Here is a 22631-nt window from a genome sequence, read left to right as displayed (position 1 = left end):
AAAAAACACTTTTCACACAACACTGGTTATTAATTTCAAACCTACAAACTAGTAAGAAAACCAATATCATTTTTATCTTTATTTTGAAAACACAGAGCTTTTCCAGTTAGCTTAGCCTTTGTACAAAGACTGCAGGGGAAAAAGCCTGAGTCTGGCAAAATAAAGCAACAAGGCTCATTTAGTAGTTGCTGTTAAACTCACCAGTGAACCACTGGTTTATTTATGTTGGCTTGATCATTGCAAAAACTAAAACATAAAACAAGCTTGTGTACAGAACTGCTTCTTGGCTGCACATAATTGTTTCCCATTTCCAGATGTTTCCAGTGATTGTGCTAATCTAAAGCTTACTGAGTGTTGGGAAAAGCTGGGAAAGAGGCTCTGTAAAATGCAATGCAATTAAACACTGTGCAATAAATTCAAATTGAACTGTGTAGCTCCAAGCTAAGGCCAGTCTGACTCTGAACTCTACTTTCCTACAGTTTGATCCCAGGCTGACAGGTGTCTGTCCAAGTAGCCCACCGCCTGCCTATGACATGTATCCAATAATGCTGCCTCTGGCACCTCATTACTGGACGACACCAACTGGACGTCATCAACCAACCCCATCATCCTCGTGCAATAATTCTACTCACCCAAATCCTCAGAGGTCACACAGATTACACTCGACTTGAACTGTCAACAACAGCAGAATATATTATGTCTCATATATGCATTTAAAACAGTGTTGTTTTCTCTTTTATTGAATATAACTTGAAGTTTAAAAATGATTATGCACTATGCATATTCTCAGTTTCAGTTAATAGTTGTTATAGGAACATTCAAACTACAGTGTAGTAGTTCCCTGGTAGAACCAGAAAAGCACCATGTATTTCTATATATTGTATTATATACTCTTTATTACTATACAGTACGTACAGGTTGAAGGAAAAATAACATAAACAATGAATATGTTGCCAGATTATTTTTTTTAATTTTCTGAGTAACATGTACAGTGATAGAAGTGAAATGTTACATGATGAAAAAATATAACGTTTCCTTGGCTTTTCAACCATGTTAAGGCAAAAGTAAGCATGAAATCGAAGCCACTGGTAAATATTTTTACTGTTTGTACATGAAAATAACAAAAAAAGTACTTCCATCAACTAGCCAACCAGCAATGTTAGGTTATATGTTTGCCTTCATTACACAATCAGTGCATATTGTAGGCTACTTCGTCAGGTATTTTTCTTTCTTTTTCTTAATAGAGCTTAAGTGTTCTCAGTGCTACAAATACAAGTCCGACAGAATCAAGCAGACAGAAGTGACATGTTGTGATCCACTGGCTGGATCCTCTAACCGTCAAACAAACTAGAGCTTTACCAGCACGGGACAGGAAATGTTCAACGTATTCAACATTGAAAAGCAAATAAAACAAACTGAGACTTCAGGAATACTGCAGAAGGTCTCACTCTGTTTCTGTATACATATACATATATATATATATATATGAGAGTGTGTGTGTGTGCACATTAGGGTATCTCGTGTGTATTGCATGTATCTTCAAAATGATCTATTGCTGTTCAGTTTTCAAATCTGTGGACACAAACGAGATTACGCACAGTTCTGAACACATACAATCATACTGTATGATCAAATGATAAAATATAGAGAATTTGATACAAATATGACATTTGGTATCTTTTATCCTTAACCAATCTGTCCTACCGATCCAATGTAAACATTACACTACATAAAGTATTTAAGATTTAAAGGCTAAAACGTTAAATGTCCTTCGAGGAAAAACCTCCAACAGAGCACTGTTACTTGCAAAACATATGCATTACTCTAAGTCTATATCCACATTTATGATAACACACGCACACTCACTCGCACTATTGCACTGAACCTCATAATTACCTCTAAGTCCTTCTTCACAAACATCAATAGAGCTTTATTCCAGTTCTGACAAATAAAGTACAACTTGACCTTAGGCTCAACAGAGGAACATTAACTTTGTACAAAAAAAAAAAGCTCTACATGAGGCTGGTCTTCTGCAGTGTATCCGCTTCTTCACCACACGCCTCTGCCACCAATAGCTGCATGTGGAAACAACCCACCCCACCCCCCCTCTGGAGCTACCAGTGATGTATCGTCCTTCAACCTTTGGCCTGTGACCTTGGCACCATGCTGGCGAACTCTCGGTGACTCTCAGAAAACCCAGCTGACAGGCACCCACTGGTGCTCTGTTGACAGTTTCTCCAGCGCCAGCCGTAGACTTCGGAACGCCGCCTCGAGGCCGTCATTTATGATGCAAAGGTCAAAGTAATGTCCATAGGCTCTCTTGATGCGCTCACTCTCATCCACCGTCCTCTTTAGTTCTGAGTCCTGAAAGGAGTGTGTCAGGGAGAAGTGCTTTAAGGAAAGAATTGTAAACACTGTTAAAGCTACTGACACCAAGGGAGTTGCCATAATATTAAGAAACCAGTGTTCTGTCACGACAAACAGCGAGCAAATCCAATATATATTTTTCAAATTGCAAAAATCCGTGCAACAACAAGTCATGGTCATAAAGTTTTCACAATTCTGCCTGATTCAAGTCAATTTGACCGGTTTCTCCTTAAAGGTCACCTCTTTGGGCTGCTTCCAGCGAGGTTTCTATTTCTAAAGTGCTCTCTGGAAATCATGCTATGACCTTTTTTCCCCTTTTGGTGTGTGATGCAGGTGTGTCCAAACAGCTACTCTTCAACTAAAATTTTATTTTGTCAGAGCAGACAGTCACAAGAGGCTCAATCTGGTGAGTAGAGTAGGCAATGAACAATGATTGTGAAGAAAATTCCTGCTGTGTGAACAGTGTGAACCACAGTTTCTGCTGCATGTCCTGCTTCAGATACTTCCTCTGCACTGATGACCTGACCCTGGAGGACAAATGTGCTTGCACAAAATGACAAATGTCCTTGGTGTGTTTCTCCTGACCTCAGGCAACCTGCCTTCAGGCTCGGACACTCAATCGAAGACTGTGGTTTGGTGTCTGGGGTACACCAGAGATATGATCTCTGTTAACATGAAGGACTCATTTGATACAGAGTGTGATGCTTGCTTTCTGAACAAATTACAGGTCCAAAGTGAAATTGCAGCACACACAGTTCAAATGTTTAGAACCTGTCAGGACTTCAGGTGAGCAATTTAAATATATCAGCAGTAGGGGAAGCGAGTGCACCAAAGGAGCACATAAAGAAAGCCTTAAAGTCAGTTTAAATCACAAACAACTTAAATAAATAAATAATAAAATGTGTTTTTGGGGTGGAAATGTGCAAAGACTTTTCCTACAAGTTTAAATATATATATTTCTACATTGCACAAAAAATTACAGGAACACATCAAATGTCAATGGGGGGAAATCATCCTGGTTATCTATTTCGATGTGGATTGGGTAATGTGTTAAGATGAAAGAAATGACAATTATCAGTCTACAGAGGGCTGAATACAAACTACATAACACTACAAGATATCAGGGCCTCAGACCACAGTCATGAAGTTTCTGATTGTTTGGTCAGAGACACTCACACCAGTGGCCTGTTGAGGGTTATTTTTAGGGCTCTAGCAGTGCCTTAAAAAATCTCGTCATTGCTGTTCCTCCTTGCACAAAGTAGCAAATACTGCTCCTATAGATGGGTTGGCCTTCTGCAGCCCTGTTGAGCTCTCCTAGAGTAACTGGCTGCTTCCTGGAATCTCCTCCATGCTCCTGAGACTGCACTGGAAGACATTGCAAACCTTCTGACAAAATCGCAACAATAGTTCCCTCAAGGTGTATACTTCATGTACTTCATGTACTTTTATACTTTACATATACTTGAAATTCTGAAATTTAGTTGATGTGCTCTATCAGGACTGTGTGGGCGTGTTTTGGTCTCATTTCACTGAAAGTTGCTGTCATTATATTTTGGTTCAGATGTTGTCAATTCTTGAATGCGCCACCAGAGTAACTGATATCAGCTGTTTCCAGCAACACAGGGGTCGCACCAAACCATAGAGCCAGCAGCTACATCTCATTTGTTACTGTTCGCCTCTAATGATCTTGGTAGAGAATGAATGAAAGCACAGACTTACTGTTAACTGTTTTGTGACAACTCCTGACTCAATTGCCGACCTATTCATAGCTTTGAGGACCTCAAAGTCTGGGGCTTCGATGAATACAACGTAGGGCAGGAATTCAGATGTCCGCAGGACTTTAATAGCCTTAAGAGAAAATCAGAAACAGTACAGATGTTTTACAATCACTGCATCACTTTGCCGCAAATGAGCAAAAACACTCAAACAAATCCAATAGAAAAGCTAAGGATCTCATTAAAAAACACCTGCAGCGTCTTCCTCTGACTTAGTTAATAAGATGTGTAAAAATAATTATCTGAGTGGATGCAGATCATTAAGAGATCCTCTTGGATAAATATTGATGAAAAGACTGAAAGCATCTCAGCAGCCACAAGCTGTTCTATCCTGGAGAAATTACAGTGTAACCAAATAAAGAAGGTAAAACTGTTTCCTCTACCTGTGGGTTAACATCCAGGATGCAGATCTTTCCTGTTTCTATCACATCGTGTATGGAGCTGATCTTTGTGCCGTACAGGTTCCCGTCATACTCGCCGTGCTCCAGGAAACGCCCGTTTTTGATGTCACATTCCATTTCGCTGCGGCTCATAAAGGAGTACATCTGACCATCTCTCTCATCCACCTTTGGTTTTCTAGAGGTGACTGAGTCATTGCAATAAACAGAAACATCTTGGTTTTTTTAAACTGATCTGCCCTAAAGGTTCAACTTCAGCTACAACAAAAGCCTGCTTGTGCTTTTATTGGTGAATATGGCGTCGTGTGATGAGGATGGCTTTACTCACAGGGGATTGTGGTGCCATAGCGTTGGGGATCTGACACCAGCAGTTTGTTCTTCAGGCTACGACGGCCGACGCCCTGCGCTCCAATCAGAACCAGAGTCTTCCTCCTGAAGGGCGGGACTTTGGCAACCTCCTCGTAGATCCGCAACTCGTGACGATCAAATTCTAAATAGAAGGTAATAATAAGTCAAACTGAGACAACAAAAGACAAAACAAAAATCACAAGGTAGGGGATCATTTTGCCCCAAGCTCATGTAAATTTACCTGCATTCTTGGTGGTCAAATACATCATCTTTTTCTTCTTCTTACCCACCACCCCTGCACAAAGAGGACCTAAGACAGAGGCAGATCAAACCTTCAACAACTCCAACAAAATACCTGAAAACAATCCAAGAGCTGATGAAAATGTAAAGCATTGGAGGGCTATAAAGAGACCACTAGATGGCACTGTGCGCCAATACTAATTAGTCGTATACAACCAATCTGCTGCCAGGGACACCTGTGACTGCACGATCTGCTGACCGTCTGTTCAGTGTGGCAGATTATTTGACATAGGAGGGAGTATCTTCTAGAAGGAAAGTAATACTTGGAATCATGAGTACTCATGTACTCAGTACTATCCTGATGACGAAATCCACTTGTCAAAGCAGAACAAAAAATAGTTATGATTTTGTTCTTAAGAGCTATAGTTCTAATTATTAAATATTGTGTCCCAACTATATAGATCAGTGGGTAAACAGTATTGTATCAATTCCAAATGTTTCATTCTCTCTCTGCTGGTATATGTGGGAAATATGCTGATAGACAGCTGTGTCCTTCCTGAGCTCCAAGGGCAGTACAGTTGGACTGTCATCTTCCTCTCCTCTACGAGTGAAGGGTATGCAGCTGGCTATGACTCACCACCTGTTTTGTTGCCACTGAGCACAGCAGAGCAGTAAAATCTAAAGAAACACGGCCTCTTTTCACGCCACGTCTCATGAGAGGAGAGATCATTATTGATCAGGTTTTACGGACGGTTGTCTTATCACCGCTCCTCAATCAAGCCTTCTTCTCGAGGAGGGGTAGCGCTTGAATGTCAGACCCTGCAGCTTAATAACCAACAGATTGGATCAGGCCACCTGAGTCACTCCGATGCTCATTACCAGTTCAGCGCTTTCTGACTGAGGAGCAGACTGAAGAGGTGAGAGGAGGATGAGCGAACAGCGCCAGATGAAGCACTTGTATGATATGGAGAGGAACAGATGTTGGCTTTGTTGCCGGGGTGTTTGTGCAGCGAGGAGCCGGTATCGAATCTGCATAATGAGAAGCACTTCTCTGCTCTGCTGCATACCGCTAAGAGGTGTACCTGTGGTAGCGAGCTCCAGATCTCTCTTCACAAAAGCCTTCCTCTTCTCCTCAAGGAGCTGGCTTGGAATTAGACCTGCGCTGCCACCTTCTATATGACAGGCCTATGAAGAGGAACCACACATGCAAAGTGAAGCGGCTAACAAATTGAAACATCTTATGTTGCTAAAATACACATATGTGGCTGTACTAACCTGCCACCAGTTGAGGTCCTCCTGGTTAAAGATCTGCAGAATGTCTCCACTGTTGAAGCTAAGCCCCGCCTCCTTACACGGAATCAGGTTATCATGAGACGGGTCGTAATCAAAGTGACACTTCACAAAGGCCTGAATGAATAATTACATTAGAGAGAGGGAACATGTCAGTCAAACCTTTTACACCCAATATAGAATCGTGATGCTTCTTGTGTGGTACACGTGATCGGCTGTAGATGGACTGGATGACCGACTGTCCATCAATATGAAACAGCCCTTGCCCATTTAAAGCCTTCCCTATCTCCCAGCTCGCTCTCCCGACAGCTCAAGGCTACAGGATTCAGCTCATAAACCAAACCATCTATCCCAACCCCCACTGATAGGACAAGGAGTCTGAGAGACAGACTGAGACAAAAAAAAAAAAAAAAAAAAAAAAACACGGAGAAAAAGAGGGAGAGAGAAATAAAGAGAGAGCCAAAATCTGTAGCCATGGCAACCATCCCCTCCTCCCCCCCCTGCGCTTGACGTCGTCTCTTTTCTGAACTGATGCATGAACATAAAACGGGCTTTGCCAGCCTGTACTGTACTGCCTTTGTGTGCGTGCGTCCTTCCCTCTGTAAGGACACGACAGACAGACGGACAAACGCATATTCTCCTTTAGCCAAAGCGAGCTGTCAGTTGAGTTTAGTCGCCAGCGTTACAGCCAAGCTCCAGGCCTGGAACACAGACAGCTGGATTACACTGAGACTTTTGGGTACAACTCTAATCGTAGCATCGACAGCACATACGCTGTGCGTCCACCTACACAGCTCTTAACTGTGCGAGCACAACCAATCATTCTTTAATGTCTCCCGCGGACAGATTTCTCTTAAGTATTTAAGTAGGGCAGCTTTCACAGAAAAAAGGAAAACTAAACCCTCAACAAAGCGAAGGCCTTTAGAGCATAATGTATACCGGAGATATGCATTCTTACAAAGGAATCTGCATCTTTTGAAATCCATGAAAGAGCTATACCTGAGGATAGACTCTTCTGAGGTGCTGAATGGAAAGGAGGTGATTTCTCTTATACATGAAGGCCCTCTTACAGCAATTTTGCCAGATTGAACGCTGCCTTTTGCTACAGGGTGCTATGATCCTAATGTGTGAAATACTTCTGTTCTGTAAGGTTCTGCTGCCATCGTAAAGATACGCACAAGGTGTCTTTTGAAGTCAGTGCCTGGACACATTAGAGTGTATAAGGGAGGGATGGTGATTTGTTGGCCGTAGCCCTTTCAGGGAGTTTGTTTTGCTTTGCTTTTACTCCCTGCTGTTTTGTTTACTTTCATGTTCAGCTGCTGGTCTGGTTTTTACACCAAAACTAATGAGGTTATGTTTAGAAACAGATCGTGGTTTTGGAATAAAACACACCCCTGCAATTAAACTTCCCTAATGAGTTTAAATCACAGACACTATAAAAGATAGGCTCTGAAGTCACTGAGTTGAGTGTTTCAGACATCACCATGTTGGTTCATGCTATCTATCGTGATACCATTGGTCCTTTACAAATGTGCATGTGTGAAGATCAGAGTGAGAAACGTGTCTTAGTGTGACAGTAACCTGATGCATGCACTGAGGCCAAAGCATAGCTTGTATTTGATAAATTAAACCCCAGAAATAAGAAATAGAAATTTTTTTCACACAAATTTAGTCAGAAACAGGTGTCTTAAAATTTTGTCCTCATGACGAAACTTTTTCCTCAGGAGGAAATTTAACCAAAGATATTAAAGTTTATTCTGTCATGAATGTCTGAACCAATAAATTAGACAATCGTAAGCTTTGTAAAATCACAGCTTTGTTCACACTAAAGGACTATAAAAATAAATTTTTTGTAGCTGGTGGATACAAAAACAGTTTAACTGCAAACTATCTTTATAGTATAAGCTCATATATAAGCTGGATTTTTTTCACCTATTAGCAAAAGCTAATGTAATGTGATGTATACTAATAATCCTTATTCTTTTCTTATAAACGATGTTCTTGTATATGTTGGTTAGACGTGAAGAATTAATTTAGCCCAGCTTCTCAAGATTCACTGCCCCTTTTCTCTTCAGTAGTAGTGTTGTGTACATTGCATTCTCTCATCCTTGCATCCTATTGGCGAAAATTTAACAGGCAAGATAACCTTTCAATTTCCCCTCAATACTAAACTCGGTGAGCGGGTTTCAGTATGATCAGAGTCTGATTTTTAGAAAGCTAATGCTCATCAGCTAGCATAACCGGAGGAGAGCACTGACATCAACTAATAACTAAGCACTACACCAAGCAATTTCCTGCAGACATTTGATAGCCAATCAACTGTGGCATCTGAAATAATGAAAAAAAAAAGGCAAACATGCGAAGGGGATCCTCTGTGTTATAAGCTGCCCGTGAGATCTTTCTCTAGCTTCCTCATGATGATTTCAATTACAGATCCATTATGCATGGGTGCAGGAAAACTGCTCTGCATTTGGATAAGTGACAAAGCTGTAATGCACATATTAAAGCTAAATAGCCAGTGTCATCTAAAAAGTCCCATTATGGTATTACATAATGATTCCTGGCACAGCATGCAAGGTTATAGATAGCAGGGTGGATGCCAGGCAGGACATTAAGTGGTGCTTACTGATGAAAATGACTGTATACTTTTAAATCAATTTAAACTTTTTATGCAATATTTATTCCACAATGTATTCTACTTTAACAAAAACAGAAGCTTAAATGTGGAAGATCAAAGCATTTCGAGCACAGAAAGTTCCATTAAAGTGTCCTTTTTATGTTTATTTCCAGCTCCAGTTTGTGCCATTTAGGTATTTTGGGGATCTTTCATGTGTGTCAGATCAAAGAGCAACAGCTATGATGCAGCAGAGTTTGCAGAACAAGTTTTAACCGCACAGATTTAACATGATTTGAAGCAAAGCCTGAATCGGGTTTGCTTTGTAAACACTCCTTACCCTTTAAAAATGACTGACCTGTCTAGGTGTGTGCGGCTCCTGGTAGCTGGGCAGGATCTTCAGTACAACGCTGCCGCTTGCCTCCTTCAGCATCTCCTGGAGGACTTTGGGGTCGTTGCCGACCTCTTTGCCGTTCACCTCCTTGATGATGTCGCCAACATGAAGCAGACCTTGCTGGTCAATCATGCCACCGTGGAGGATCCTGGCAATCACCAGCTCGCCGCTCTCTACTCGAAAAGTCACTCCCTGCGCACATGTACACAGTCTCAGTGTAATAATTATTTTTCATGCGGGCTAACTAGAGAAGGAGACCCAGGGGGACAGCCTGGCAATGTCCTCCACTGTAAAGTGGTTTAAGAGACGAGTGGGGGTGAGTGTTTAAGTTAATTGTGAGGGATGAAGCCAATGGTAAAATCACTTGAGCTGAAATTAGGAAGCCAATAGATGCAAACATATCTACTGTTACATTAGAAAGACATTTAGGCTTAAAGAGATATATTTCAGGCTTCTTGCTTTAACATTGAATCACTATTATTGCACCTTATTTTTCTTCTTTATCTTACATTAATGTCTCGTCACCTCTGACCCATGATTGATTGATTCAAGAGAGATGGCAGAGAGTTTGTGTGCAGAAAGTGAGACAATAGGGCATCTGGCAAAGTTATCATCAAATTATTCGTATCTGCCTGCTCACCGTGGACATAAATCACACCAATTTAGCGCTACAATGCCACATAAATCTGACTTTTGTCTCTTTTTAACAATGGTAGAGAAAAATCTCATTATACTGAGTGCATATGCTCCACCCAAAGCATAAATCCTCCACTTCTCTGGGGTGTTTTATCTGCTTACAGTTTATAGTCAGGCTCAATCCAGCCTTAATGATTACATGTTGCAGGTTTTTTTAACTGAGCAGACTTACCAGGTGCTCACCAGACACCTTACGGATGCCGACCATCCTGACTGCATCTGGAGGAACAGGCTGGTTGTTGAGGGCTGCGTCCATGAATGAACAGGGGCTCGGTGGGGGAGTCTCATAGTTTTTGGATGCCACAGAATCATGAGTCTCCAGGAGGGACTGCGAACATACCGACAGGTGATGTAATCACACATGAAGACGTAATACACATTACATAAACTGCAAAAACTTATCTTGTCTTGCTCTCATCAGCAAGGCTCTGCCATCAGAGCAACAAAGTACTGCAGCTCCAGTAAGGGAAATCCATTTTAGAAGAAAATCATGTTTCATGAAGCTTAAAAAGCTAGACAAGTGCTGGTTTATTAAAATTAAAATTTGATATGAGGGATGTGTCGTGTTTTCCAGACCTGGAAGTGGGGTTCCTTCAGGATGCGGACAAGCTCATCAGCTGCCTGGCTTCTGTGCGCGAGTGGGCTCAGCTCCTTGAGGATGTCCTGGACCAGCTCCACATTGTTCTCACGCACAGCTTCAAGCTTGGGTTCCTCAAATCGCTCATGAGCCTAGGATTCGATTAATATAAAACAGATGTTACTCCAGGCTATCCTTCCAATCCCAGTCCATTACCTGTCTCTCCTATTATGCGTTGTGTGTATTTTCCACTGATGGAGCAAAACTACACAATCTCCTACTTGATTTTATTTTTAATGAGTGCAGCAAAGTAGCTTGTCAAGTTACAACGAATTTAGCAAAGCAGAAGTAGCAAAGAGCACAATAACAAACAAAACAAAGTAACCTCAATCCAAGCTCCTGCAGAGACAAGCACACAGCCTGTGTTCATAAATGGTGACTTGATGATACAAAAATAAAAATAAATAAATAACTACAGGAACCAAGTTGAGCAAAAACATGTACCCTGCAGGTTTTTCAAGGTATGATGTGAGACATCAATATTTCAGGGAACATTCATTTTTCACTTTCCGCTCCCCTGCTGCCAAAGATGGACGTACACAAGGTCTCCACACCTCTGGCTCTGAGTGAGCAAACTTATCATGTGACTCTTGACTCTGGGTTAAACCTCTCTATGGTATACCACGCTATGATCCGCAAACCATTCAGTTGCTACAGAACTTAATTACATGCAGACTGTTTTTCAAAAATCAAATGCAAATGCAATCATTTACAGTGACACTATTGGCAACTGCACACTAACCGGTGCTGTGCTTGTAGATTCACATTGTTAGGCAATCCCACAGAGTATTTGTCTGGTGGGACTGACTACTACCCTGGCAGCTAAAATGTTTGTTTGCTGAGGAAGAGATGAAGGATCCATGCCGAGGGACAAGAAACTTACACGTAAACACACAAACAGATCCACAGATATTCAGTCAAACACATAAATCTATGTACTTAACTACACGGTACTACACACAGAGGGATACAAGGTTTTATCTTCAGGCATTCTAGCAAGCACGCAGCTCTTTTCTAACCTTAAGGAACAACATAGTATGAGCAGAGAGAAGAAGCAGGAATAACTGGTATACACACAATGCGATTGACAAAAAACCAAACAGATCTGTGTAAGTGAAGAAAAACATCTATTCTGAAAACTGCAGTAATTATGTATTTATTCTCTGGTGATGAGTGGCATTCTTTTTCAGTACAATTAAAAAGCGATCTCTTAGATTACAGTATTACCTAATGAAAAGAGTAAGTAAGAAAACTTCCACATAAAATCATTGCAATGACCTTGCCCATGCGTTACAGTGTCCATCCTACCATTCATCTACTTCTGGAAATCCTGACTTAACTTGCAGAGTGAACTGTCATTGGCAGCACCTCCTCAATCACATGCCCAGCACGGAGGACTATTAATTCCCCTCAGAGTGACAACTCAAGCTGACCCAAAAGCTATTCGCTGCAGTTTCAGAGATGCAGCAACAGCAGCAACATTCCTCTCCTCGGGGACCACCTTCTTATCCCTCTGGCATAAAATGATGCAAATACTGCCACATGTAAACGCTGTTCTCTCTGCCACCTCACTAACTGACCTTAACAAGCCTGCTAACGCAACCATATCCACTAGCTCAGCTGAATGCCTAGAAGTCATGGACAGAAGTAAAAACTAAAAAGAAAGTGCTGTGGCATGGTTAAAGTAACAGACTGCTTATTGTAAAAAGTAACTAAATAATAACTAAGTAACTTAATAACTTAAAGTTCCTACTTAACCTCGTTCTCGAGGTGTCACATTCACAAACTTGGGTGTCAACGCCGCCTGCCCACCCAGCCGGTGGCCAACAATACCCTGCCAGCCTTTTATAGCTGAGGGGTATAAAAAGTAATCTGAGGAAATGAGTTTCTCCTTTTTCTTTTTCTTCAACTGCAAGTGAGTTAGCGTCCCTTTATTTGACCTTCATACATTTAATAAGCACCACCATAGTAAGTCAGGACCCTTATGAGTCTAAGTCAAATATTTCTAAATTGACCATCTGTGTTAATCCTGAATGGATGGATGGATGGATGGATGGATGGATGGATGGATGGATGGACGGACGAAGAATCCGTTAAGAGCAAGCTCATGTTTAAATAAAAATATTGGTATTTGGCTGAAGTGTACCGATACTCTGATAAGTATCCACATTTTCTCCCGCCCCTAGTAACCAGTAGTACAACTCTTTATCTAGGCTTTTCAGCAATCAAGGCTAATGAGCACTGGTGCTCTCAAGACAACCAGTTAACAAAGCTGGCGCAGCAGTGTTACAATTATATTAGTCTGTAAAAAATTCTCTCTCATTTTTGCCATTTTACAAGCTGCATGAGATGATTTCCTTGCCTTTGCCTAAGATATCAGCTGTAATTCAACAGGACCTCTATGTCAGCTATAGAAACAAACATAAACGGAATCCCAGGTTTTTGAGACATGAGGACTTTCTTTTAAAATAATCCCATGCTATAGTACTGTTTGGTCCGTTTACTTTAGTCAGAAGCCATTGTAAGTAGTACCAAGGTTCATTATTTCAGAGCCACGTGGCACTGTTTTACAAAGACACCGGAGTCTCATTAACAGTCTGAACAGGCGGCATGTGACGGCTTAGAAATTAGATTAAATAGCACGGGGTACAAAGCTGAAAGTCTCAAAGCAAGCGTCGACTCATTTAGTTGCCCTAACTGCCTTAATAGTTCCAACTACTCTGTTAGATAGAGAGCCAGGTGCTGAGTCAGTACCACAAAACTGATAATAATGAAGCGCTGCAACTGAATATTCGAGCTTCAGCTCCTCTCGTCAATATCTGCTAAATGTCCTCTAATCACGATTCTGATTCTTTATAGAACTGTGGGTTGTGCTGATTGCATTGTTCTGTGCAATTAGCATAACTGCAGCCACTGTGCCATAAGCGTGCACACATGAACACTCGCTCTGTCGCCCGTGTTTCTGTTAGTATTTTCTTGGTCTCTCAGCACATCAAGCAAAAGCTCGTTAAGTGTTTATAGATCCACCACGAGTCAAAGGAAAACCATCGTCCAGGAAATCCTTCTTAAATCCTTCACCAAGACTCACAGCTTGCATCAGATGAATCTTTTATGAGAATGCTCGTCAATACACTGGGACTGTATGTCTCTAAGACACTCAGCACAAATAGCAGTGTCATGCTCTGCTCACACACACAAACATGCCTCAAAGCGTACCAAAACCGAAGCAACAGAAAGGGACACAGAGAGAGTAAGGATGCAAGGAAGCAGAAGGAGGTCTGTTTGAAGCAGTATTTTAGACTTCTGATGCAGTCCACCCTGCTGTTCCTTGTGAACAGTCCATGTCTACATTTTATAAACAGGAATCCTTCAGGAGTACTAACTGGTACTATGATACTGGACAGCGTTTTACCTCAGGATCTGTCCAAGTCTGAGGAGCAGTCCAGAGTCCAGAGCATCTCCCTGGACAGAGAAACTTCAACTTTACTCTTAGCAGCACAAATATAAGGGAAAAATTAACTCTCTGTCTATACTTTAAATTACATATATACTTTTCCTCGCATGTCTTTGCAGTGCACAGTGGGGGACTTTTTCCTTATCCTCCTGTTGCTTGGGGAAAAAAAAGTCCATGTTTTTAAAAAGGCATGAGAAAAATTCTGCTCTTGGCAAGAAGTGGGAGGGGAAGACGTAGTGAGATGAAACTGTGAAAAAAAAACTGTCTGGCACCGCTCAGCTCTTCCACTCTTCTCCCTTCACTTCAAAAAGCTGTACCTCCATTTGAATAAGAATGACCTAGGGCTGGTTTACATGAGGACAGCTAAGAAATTGCATCTCTCATCATGTGCATGGAGTGTACTACTTTGTAGTTTTTGAGAAATCAGCTTGGTTATTCAGCCATGCAGCCCATGTGTAGTATACATTGTGATGATTGAAGAAATGAAAGGATCCACACTAAGGCGTCGTAGAGAAACAGCTGACTGTCACTAAAATCAGGCCTATGGAAAAATATTCACTTACTGAATTGTTGATGCCACCTGCTCTATTATTGATACAGTAAATATTTTACCAGTCTAGACAAAAAAAAAAAAAAAAAAGACTGCCAGTCATGTCTGAATTTTCTTGGACAAAAGGATGATGTTGTAGGCACGACTACACTGATTTTCTCTCCATCCAGGACGATCTTTAATCCAAGCGCAATCTGTATAAACTGAACATGTTTATTTTCACTGATGACAAAAAAAGAAGAGTTCATGTAGAATAAATCAAAGATGTTTCAGTGGCATGGCAGCCTTTTTCATCCTTGTTTCTTCTTTGCTGTAATACTTTAGCAGCGAGTATCACAAGGTGTAAGGTTCAATTCTACATAGTCTCCTTTGTCATTGCATGGGACACACTAATCGCCTTTTACATTTTAGATTTTGGAAGTCTCATTACAAACTGATGAGTGCATCCTTTATGCTAAGTCTAGCAGGTTGTTTAGTACCTCACAGAGCAGCAGCTCAAACCAAGGCTGGATACAATCAATTCCACAGTCATATTTTTGTCACATTTCACAGTGAAAGAAGAAGGCATCAAAACATTCTGTGTGAAAACCACACAGGCAATATAATGCACAGAGAACTTGTCAAACCTATGAAAAATAATGAAAATGATAATGTATACTTTATTGATCCCTGTGGGGAAATTCTTCTCTGCATTGAACCCATTCACTCAGTGAAGCAGTGGGCAGCCACCAGTGCGGCGCGCGGGGAGCAGTGTGTCGGGACGGTACCTTGCTCAGGGGTAACTCAGGGTAGCCGTTCAGGGGATTCGAACCCCCGACCTTCCAATCATGGGGCAACCGCTTTACCTACTGAGGTATCCCTACCCTAAAAGGTGCAAGTGAGTCATTTTCAATGCAGTAAATATAAAGAGAGTTATAAGGAACATGTCTCATCTCTTTGAGCACAGCTTTTTGAATAAATAAATTTATTTTAAATCTATGTCTAATCTAATCTACTTCACGTTTTTAGTGATCATTGGAGTTGCTACTGCCATCTGCACTTGTCAAGTTTCAGACAAGTCAAGAATAAGTGGGGTGTTCCCTTCATGTGTGCTGTTAAAATGACCGACAGGTTTGAAAGAATAGGAATGCTAATACTTCTATAAAAAGAAATATATGTTTATCTGTTATTTTTTGTTATGTGCAGAGACACATTTAACCTTTTTGTGTATTTTTGCATATTTTCTGGAATCCATTCAACCTGCTGCAACAATGAAACGCCTAGAAACAAGCTCCACCTGTGCCAACAGCAGTGACATGAGCCAGAGGTGTGTGTTAGCTGGGTTTAAGTTTGCACAACATCAACAAAATTGGTTCCTGTCCCTGCTGAGCATGCTCAGCTGGCTCTCCCAATCTCTATTAATGGGAGTGTTTATGAGGCAAGCCAAGTTTAATGGCCAGCATCTTGTTCTCATTTGTCTCCAGTAAGGGGGGCAAATTCCTCAAAATATTAATGTTTATTCTAGCTTTCTGAATTAAACTTCAAGCACTTCAAACCACTGAGAGAAGATGTAAAATTAAAAAACAAAACATGCTAATAATATTGCTAAGCAACAAAGAGAGGCTATGTGTGCTTCGTAAAGAGGTAAAATTTAAACAAGTAGGCAGGTACAAAGTTTTTTTCTAGTCTTCTTGCAATAGGAATTCTAAAATTCCCATGAAAACAGTCAAATTAAAACATGCTAGTAAATCCATCCGTCCATTCTCTTCCGTTTATTGTTATTAAAGTTGCGGGGGAGGAGCTCGAGCCTATCCCAGCTACCAGATTGCGAGAAGCAGGGTATACCCTGGACAGGTCGTCAGCCTGACATGGGTATAACACAATAATTAATCAATTTTAAATAATATTCAGAAAGAATTGTGGGTGGTTATTAAAGCTTAGTTTTTAATGTAGTCCACAAAAGTTTCCAGTTTTTCTGAGATTTATCAGAAAAGCCACGTACAGTGAATCTTAATTTCTTAAGTTTTAGATCCTTACCTGGCTCGTCTAATTCGGGAGAATCAATCTCTGTGCTAATAAACTGACAAACTCTGTTATTTTAAGCTTAGTTACAGACGAATTCCTGTTGTTCTGCTCTTTAACACCAAATATGGCTAGTGGATCTGGTTGAATAGTCATTTCAAAAATGTACTGATGATATTTTAAAGACTTAACTCTAATACCCAGGCAGCTTAGTAACCAAAAAAACATGACAAAAATGACTTTTAATGTAACAGTGTTAAAGCTTTTCATAGGATGTGCAAATTTAAGAGAAAACACAAAGACTTGCCAGCAACTCTGTGCACTGAGGCATGTAGAAATGGTCAAAATGACCTGCTGAAGTTCAGCCCAAGCATCAGAATGGGAAAGAAAGCTGATTTTAAGTGACTCGAAATGTGGCGTGGTTGCTGTTGCCAGACAGGTCAGATAGTGCTGATCTACTGGGATTTTCCCAACATTCCCAGCCATCTCTGGGGTTTACAGAGAATGGTCTAAAAAAGAGGAAGTGAGCAGCAGTTCTCTGGGCGTAAATGCTTCCCGACTGAGGCCAGGGAGCCATCCGGCCGAGCCGACTAACCCCCACCACCAAGTGGTACCGCAAATACTGTACCTACATCCATCCAACTGCACACTTCGGGTTGGCAATGAGCCCCTGCCTCAGACCCTCCAGGACCCCAGCCACTCACTGCACATGCTCCACCCAGGTGTCACTATGGATGATGGATCATTCAGGTAGGCGGCAGCATATGCAGCGTGTGGATGCAGCACCCGGCCCATAAGTCACTGGAAAGTGTCTGGGACTCCGAACAAGCCAAATGGAAGTGTGGCAAATTGGTACAAACTGTACGAATTGGAACATGCCATCTTTTCCTTGGCCTCTGGAGACAAGGGAATCTGCCAGTAGCCCTTGGTTAAATCCAGTGTTGTGAAAAAGCGAGCAGTGCCTAATCGGTCCAGGAGCTCGTCGACCCAGGGCATGGAATAAGTGTCTAACTGTGACACTTCATTCTTCTGTGGTAGTCAACACAGAACCCTATAGACTATGGGGCCACACCACACACTGTGTGACTCTTCTAATACTCCCACATCGCAGCCAATTAACTCTAAACAATTTGTGCTTTATGTTCAGGTAACCTGTAGAACCGTCACGCCAAGGCACATTTCATCTACAAACTGGCGTTGCAATACAGCAACATCCGGTATCTGGGCCTGTGTGAGAAGGTTATCACAATGGACGGACGCTGCAATTTGGCACCTCTGACCCCAACTCATCTGTGTCCTTCATCAGGCTCAACAGAGAAGTGGTTTCAGCCTCTCTTCTCCATGGTTCTAGGATGTTGAGGTCATATATTTGTGTGGCTCCTCCCCTGTCCTACGCCATCCCCCACTCGTGACCACAAAGGGTCCTTGCCACTTGGCGAGCAGCTTCCTGCTGAACGACAACTCAAAGGAAGAAAATCCCGTGGAGGCCTGGAGTACCTCCAGCACTGCAAACAACAGAGGGTTTAACCAGCGATCTCAACTTCATCCCCATGAATGAACTTACGAATCATGGATTTTAAAGTCTTATTCAGCCGCTCCACCAGCCCGTCAGTCTGAGGGTGGTAGACGCCAGTCCGAACAGATTTAATGCCCAGTAATTCATACAGTTCTTTTACTTTCGAGACATGAACAATGTGCCCTGGTCAGTCAGTATCTTTTCAGGATGCTGACTCGAGAGATGACCTGAAGCAGCACCTGCACCACACTGTTTGCATAAATGGTCTGCAGCAGCATTCAGGATATCACGCTGCATAATCCACCAGAACTAATACAAAGCGATATCCACCAGTGAAATGCCCCGATGAGGTCCATGCCAATGTGGTCATACGGGACCTCCATTAATGGTAATGGGCACAACGGTAATGGTAGTGGAAAACCACTTCCCAGCGGTTTTTAGGCACCAACAACTGGGTGTGTTCATCTTCCGTGCAAGTGTCACGACTCACTCGATAAAGCCTATCTATGATCAATACAAAACGCAGGTAGGTCAATGCTGTGTCAGGGCACGCCACTTGACCATTAATTCTTATCACCTGTTCTGAGCTAAGAGTTTCATCACGAACCCACTGCCCCACAACTCCTCTGCAGCGGAGCCGCAGACCACATCCACGCCACACACACATTTCACACATTTATTTATTTATGTATTAATTTATTGAAGTCATTCTCACCACTGGGCTCTCCATGATGCCTTTGAGGAAGATGAGGTCCAGGTCATTGGCAGTTGTGGAACTTGTGCTGTCACTCAGTGTGTCCAGGGCCTGATGCATGGCTATACAAACATCAAAAAAAAGGAAAAAGAGAGAAAACACAAAAAAAAGAAAACAGAGTTTATCTCACTCTACTACTGTGCTACCTTCCACTGCTACCCATGGGAAACAGACTGAACAGCTCACCTCAAAGACAAAGAGAGCACATATACAGTAGCTCATACTTTATTCGCGAGTGAAAGAAGTCTGGAGGGAAAGTGAGCAGGAGGGAGGAGGGATGAGGGGAAGGAGGAGCAGCCTCACATCCTTTCCCAAGCAATTTCACCTCTGTCAGTCACTCTGCTCTGAAGTCTGTCACAAGTGGCAGTATCTTTCTCCCACAACTCCCAACTTCCTCCTTCCCTCTCTCCTACGCACAAGTTCGCACACACACACACACACACACACACACACACATTCACACACTAACTCACTCCAGCTATACAACAACACAGCTGCTGAAGTTGCTCAGAGAATAAACTTTTTTTTTTTCCATCAGAACCCTGTTTTACAACTTGGATAAGAATAGATTTTAATAAGCCACAAGTCAGCGGTCACGTTTTGAAATGAACTTTCTGGCTCGTGGAGAAGCCTCAGTGAGAAACCCATGAATGCATTCATGCTCCTCTCTCTCTGTGATGTAAACTCAGACTGCTAAACCCCAACCAATCAATCAGCAGCTGCAATGAGACATCAACAATTCGATGGCGGTCAGAGAAGGTTCAGTCTATCCTTAAAGCATTGCTTTCGACTTACACTCTGACTCCTACCGGGAAGCATTAATCACAGCAGACATGGCTGCCAGAAGAGTGGGTATTTCCACTAACAGGGAACAGAAATGGTCTAAGTTGGTAAACAGACACTAAGGCCTTTGTGTCAACTCAACACTGGTTCTTAATGTTCGAGATACTGGCAGAGCAGTGGCCCAGCACATATCCAACATGGCTGACTTCAAAGCTCTCACCACCTCAAAGGCTCATATAAAGTATTAAGATGTGACTGATCAAATAACAGGGCGGCCGTTTCCTTTTGTGTTAAAACTCTGCTTCCCAGTTTCCTGAAAAAGGTAGAAGACTGAGTGTGTTCTTACTCTGTTGAATTAAAAAAACAGAGCCCAACTAATACAGGATTTTTAAGACTGGTTATTTAAAAATTCAACTTATCAGTCACTATGTTTTTCTTCCAGACACATTTAACAGATCCCTAACATCTGTTATGTATGTGCTACTAAGATAATAGGACAATGCAGCTTAAAAGAAATCTTGTTTTATTGTCACAATAAGTTGCGGATGATCTGCTAGGACCAGCTGACAGTTGTGTTTGCGGCATTTCAAATGCCTGTCATTAACAGGGAAGTTGCAGAGTGCCCTCTAGTGGATAAACAATGCCACATCAACAGTAATTACACGATTGAAGGGTGTTTCTTCATGTTTTTAACTTTCATTTACTGGCTGTTATGAATGCAGATACTGATATATCTCCCATAGTTAACATCAGCTGATATAATAGCTCCACCAATCGAATGATCAGGCTAAAAATAAACAAACAAGTAAAATAATGAGAGCGCTAATACAGCTATCTAAAACAAGAGCTCATAAAAAGTAAATTTGGCTCAATGCATTTTGTTGTTAACAACAGCAGCGACAATGCAATTAATTGGCATAAAACGCATTGATTTATTCTTTGTTGAATGTATAATTTTATAATATATGCCACACCATATAACAGAACTCTGCAGACATGAGCACCACATTAAATCTGTCCCAAAATAAAATGCAGTTTGATTTTCCACCTTCTGAGCTGTGAGAACAAAAAGAGCTACGACACAAACACGTATAATAAAAAATAAACCAACATAAAACAGTAAATACATTTATCAGTGAGCCAGGAAATATCACATAATAGAAAAATTCACATTTTTGTTGTCCCCCTGAAACCCTGATAACAATGCATGAAGCTGCTCCATTGACATTACACAATAACAAGAGTCTTAAATAATTTTATTAACTTACTTAATGCTATTTAATTTAATTTTTAATGCTTCTGTGCTTGGTTCTCTACATGTTTCGGTTTCTGGCTTCACTGCACACTTTTTATTGATCATTAACCATAAAAATTTAGGCGTCCTAGTTTCATTTTAGTGAAGTAAAGCTCAGCATGTTTGCCAATTCATTCAACTTAGTTCCATATTTTTCCAAATAAAACTGGCAAATGGCTTAACAGTGACAGATTTTAGATATATAGAGAGAAGCCACAAAGCTATTTTTGGTCTACTTCTGTTAGGAAGTATTATTAAATGCACACTTGAAATACTAACAAACACAGAGAGAGCAAGCTGTTCTTGTCTCTGCCTATAGCGAGAAATAAAAGGTAGAAAGGAAGAAAAGCAGACAACGGAAGACCACCTCAAAGATTACACACTCCATCCGTCCTCTTGCCCAACAATTTCAAGAGTAAATTAAATTAATAATTTCACAAGTCTTCCGCAGTGGAGTCTTTTTTCTCTTCCCTTTTTTCCCTCTAACACCAGCTCTGCTCCAGCAGGAGAGTTGCCAAGTTTGTGTCTGGCAGAGAATATCAGACCAGCAGGCCTGGTTTACAGGTCCTGCATAATTCTCTTTAATCACTGCAACTGTACGCAATTGTTGCTGTCACATCGGCCCTTTCCCCAATCTTAGTTCATCTCTGCTGCGCCCAGACACGTGTGAGGATTTTTATTTCTTTTAGTCACATGTTTCACTTCCATCTTTTTTTATCTCCTTTTCTCTCATCCAACTTGTCACTGGTTGTTTTAATACACTTACACATCAGCCACTCTAACCATCCTGATAAAACAGGCACCTGCTTTTCCAAAGCATGTCAAAGATTTTACACAAAGTCACAAAAAATATCACAAACTGGAAATGGTTTTGACTCACATTTAGGCACAAAGGAACCACCAGAAGGTGTGAAAAGGGCCAACGTTTAATAATCACACTGCTGAGTATTACTGGAATACGTCTATTATTCAGAGAAATTATTAAAAATCCAACTTGTCCTCTTTGGGTACCGTTGCCTTTCTTCTCTGTCCAAGTTTATGCACATAATGCAGTATAATAAGCACTACAATGTAATAAGCACTGCTTCCCCTATTTTTAGTGGTGTGCATCAAAGCAAATATCACAGAGGTCTGGCCACAGAGGCGTGTCCACAGAGATAAACTTCACCCACCCAGAAGAATCAGCCACCCATGTGGTGAAATCCATATTTTTTAAAATCACAGTGGCTTTTATGTTGTTTTATCCGTTTTCAATTTGTGTTCCTTTGTGTTTTATGCGATTTTCTTCACAGGTCTTCAAAAAGCTCTCAGTGCTCCTCTTATGTACAGAACACATGTTCAAAGCACGGCAATTTTTCTTGAATGAACTGCAAAATCTGCTTCTAGCTATAAATGTTTGACTCTAGTTTTTTCTTTTCCCCCTTTCCTCTAAGTGATATTAACAGTGTTCGTATAATAAATTATAGTGCTATAACAATGTAGTTAGTAGTGTTGTCACTGGGTAACAGCTTGGTGCACGA

At 41.3% G+C, this 22631-nt stretch overlaps 1 protein-coding gene across 5 annotated transcripts in view; it reads right to left on the bottom strand.

Moving 5' to 3' along the window:
• Nucleotides 1-543: 543 nt before the first annotated feature.
• The window catches only part of mpp2b (membrane protein, palmitoylated 2b (MAGUK p55 subfamily member 2)), a 49314-nt gene continuing 27226 nt past the window's right edge, over nt 544-22631 (bottom strand). For 2 of the 5 annotated variants that reach the window (XM_031739687.2, XM_031739688.2), the window contains exons 3-13: nt 18996-19096; nt 10699-10851; nt 10295-10450; nt 9391-9618; nt 6404-6535; nt 6211-6313; nt 5130-5198; nt 4869-5030; nt 4526-4728; nt 4087-4215; nt 545-2364 (exon numbers count right to left, since the gene is read on the bottom strand). In XM_031739687.2, coding sequence (XP_031595547.1) covers nt 2188-2364; nt 4087-4215; nt 4526-4728; nt 4869-5030; nt 5130-5198; nt 6211-6313; nt 6404-6535; nt 9391-9618; nt 10295-10450; nt 10699-10851; nt 18996-19096 — 1613 coding nt within the window. In that variant the 3' untranslated portion in view covers nt 545-2187. The other 3 variants (XM_039615981.1, XM_031739685.2, XM_039615982.1) reach the window with 3 other exon arrangements.

Source organism: Oreochromis aureus, linkage group 8, assembly GCF_013358895.1.
Source record: "Oreochromis aureus strain Israel breed Guangdong linkage group 8, ZZ_aureus, whole genome shotgun sequence".
In the NCBI taxonomy this organism is placed as follows: domain Eukaryota; kingdom Metazoa; phylum Chordata; class Actinopteri; order Cichliformes; family Cichlidae; genus Oreochromis; species Oreochromis aureus.
The sequence above is the reverse complement of the archived record's forward strand: the minus strand, read 5'-3'. Positions and strand labels throughout refer to the sequence as shown.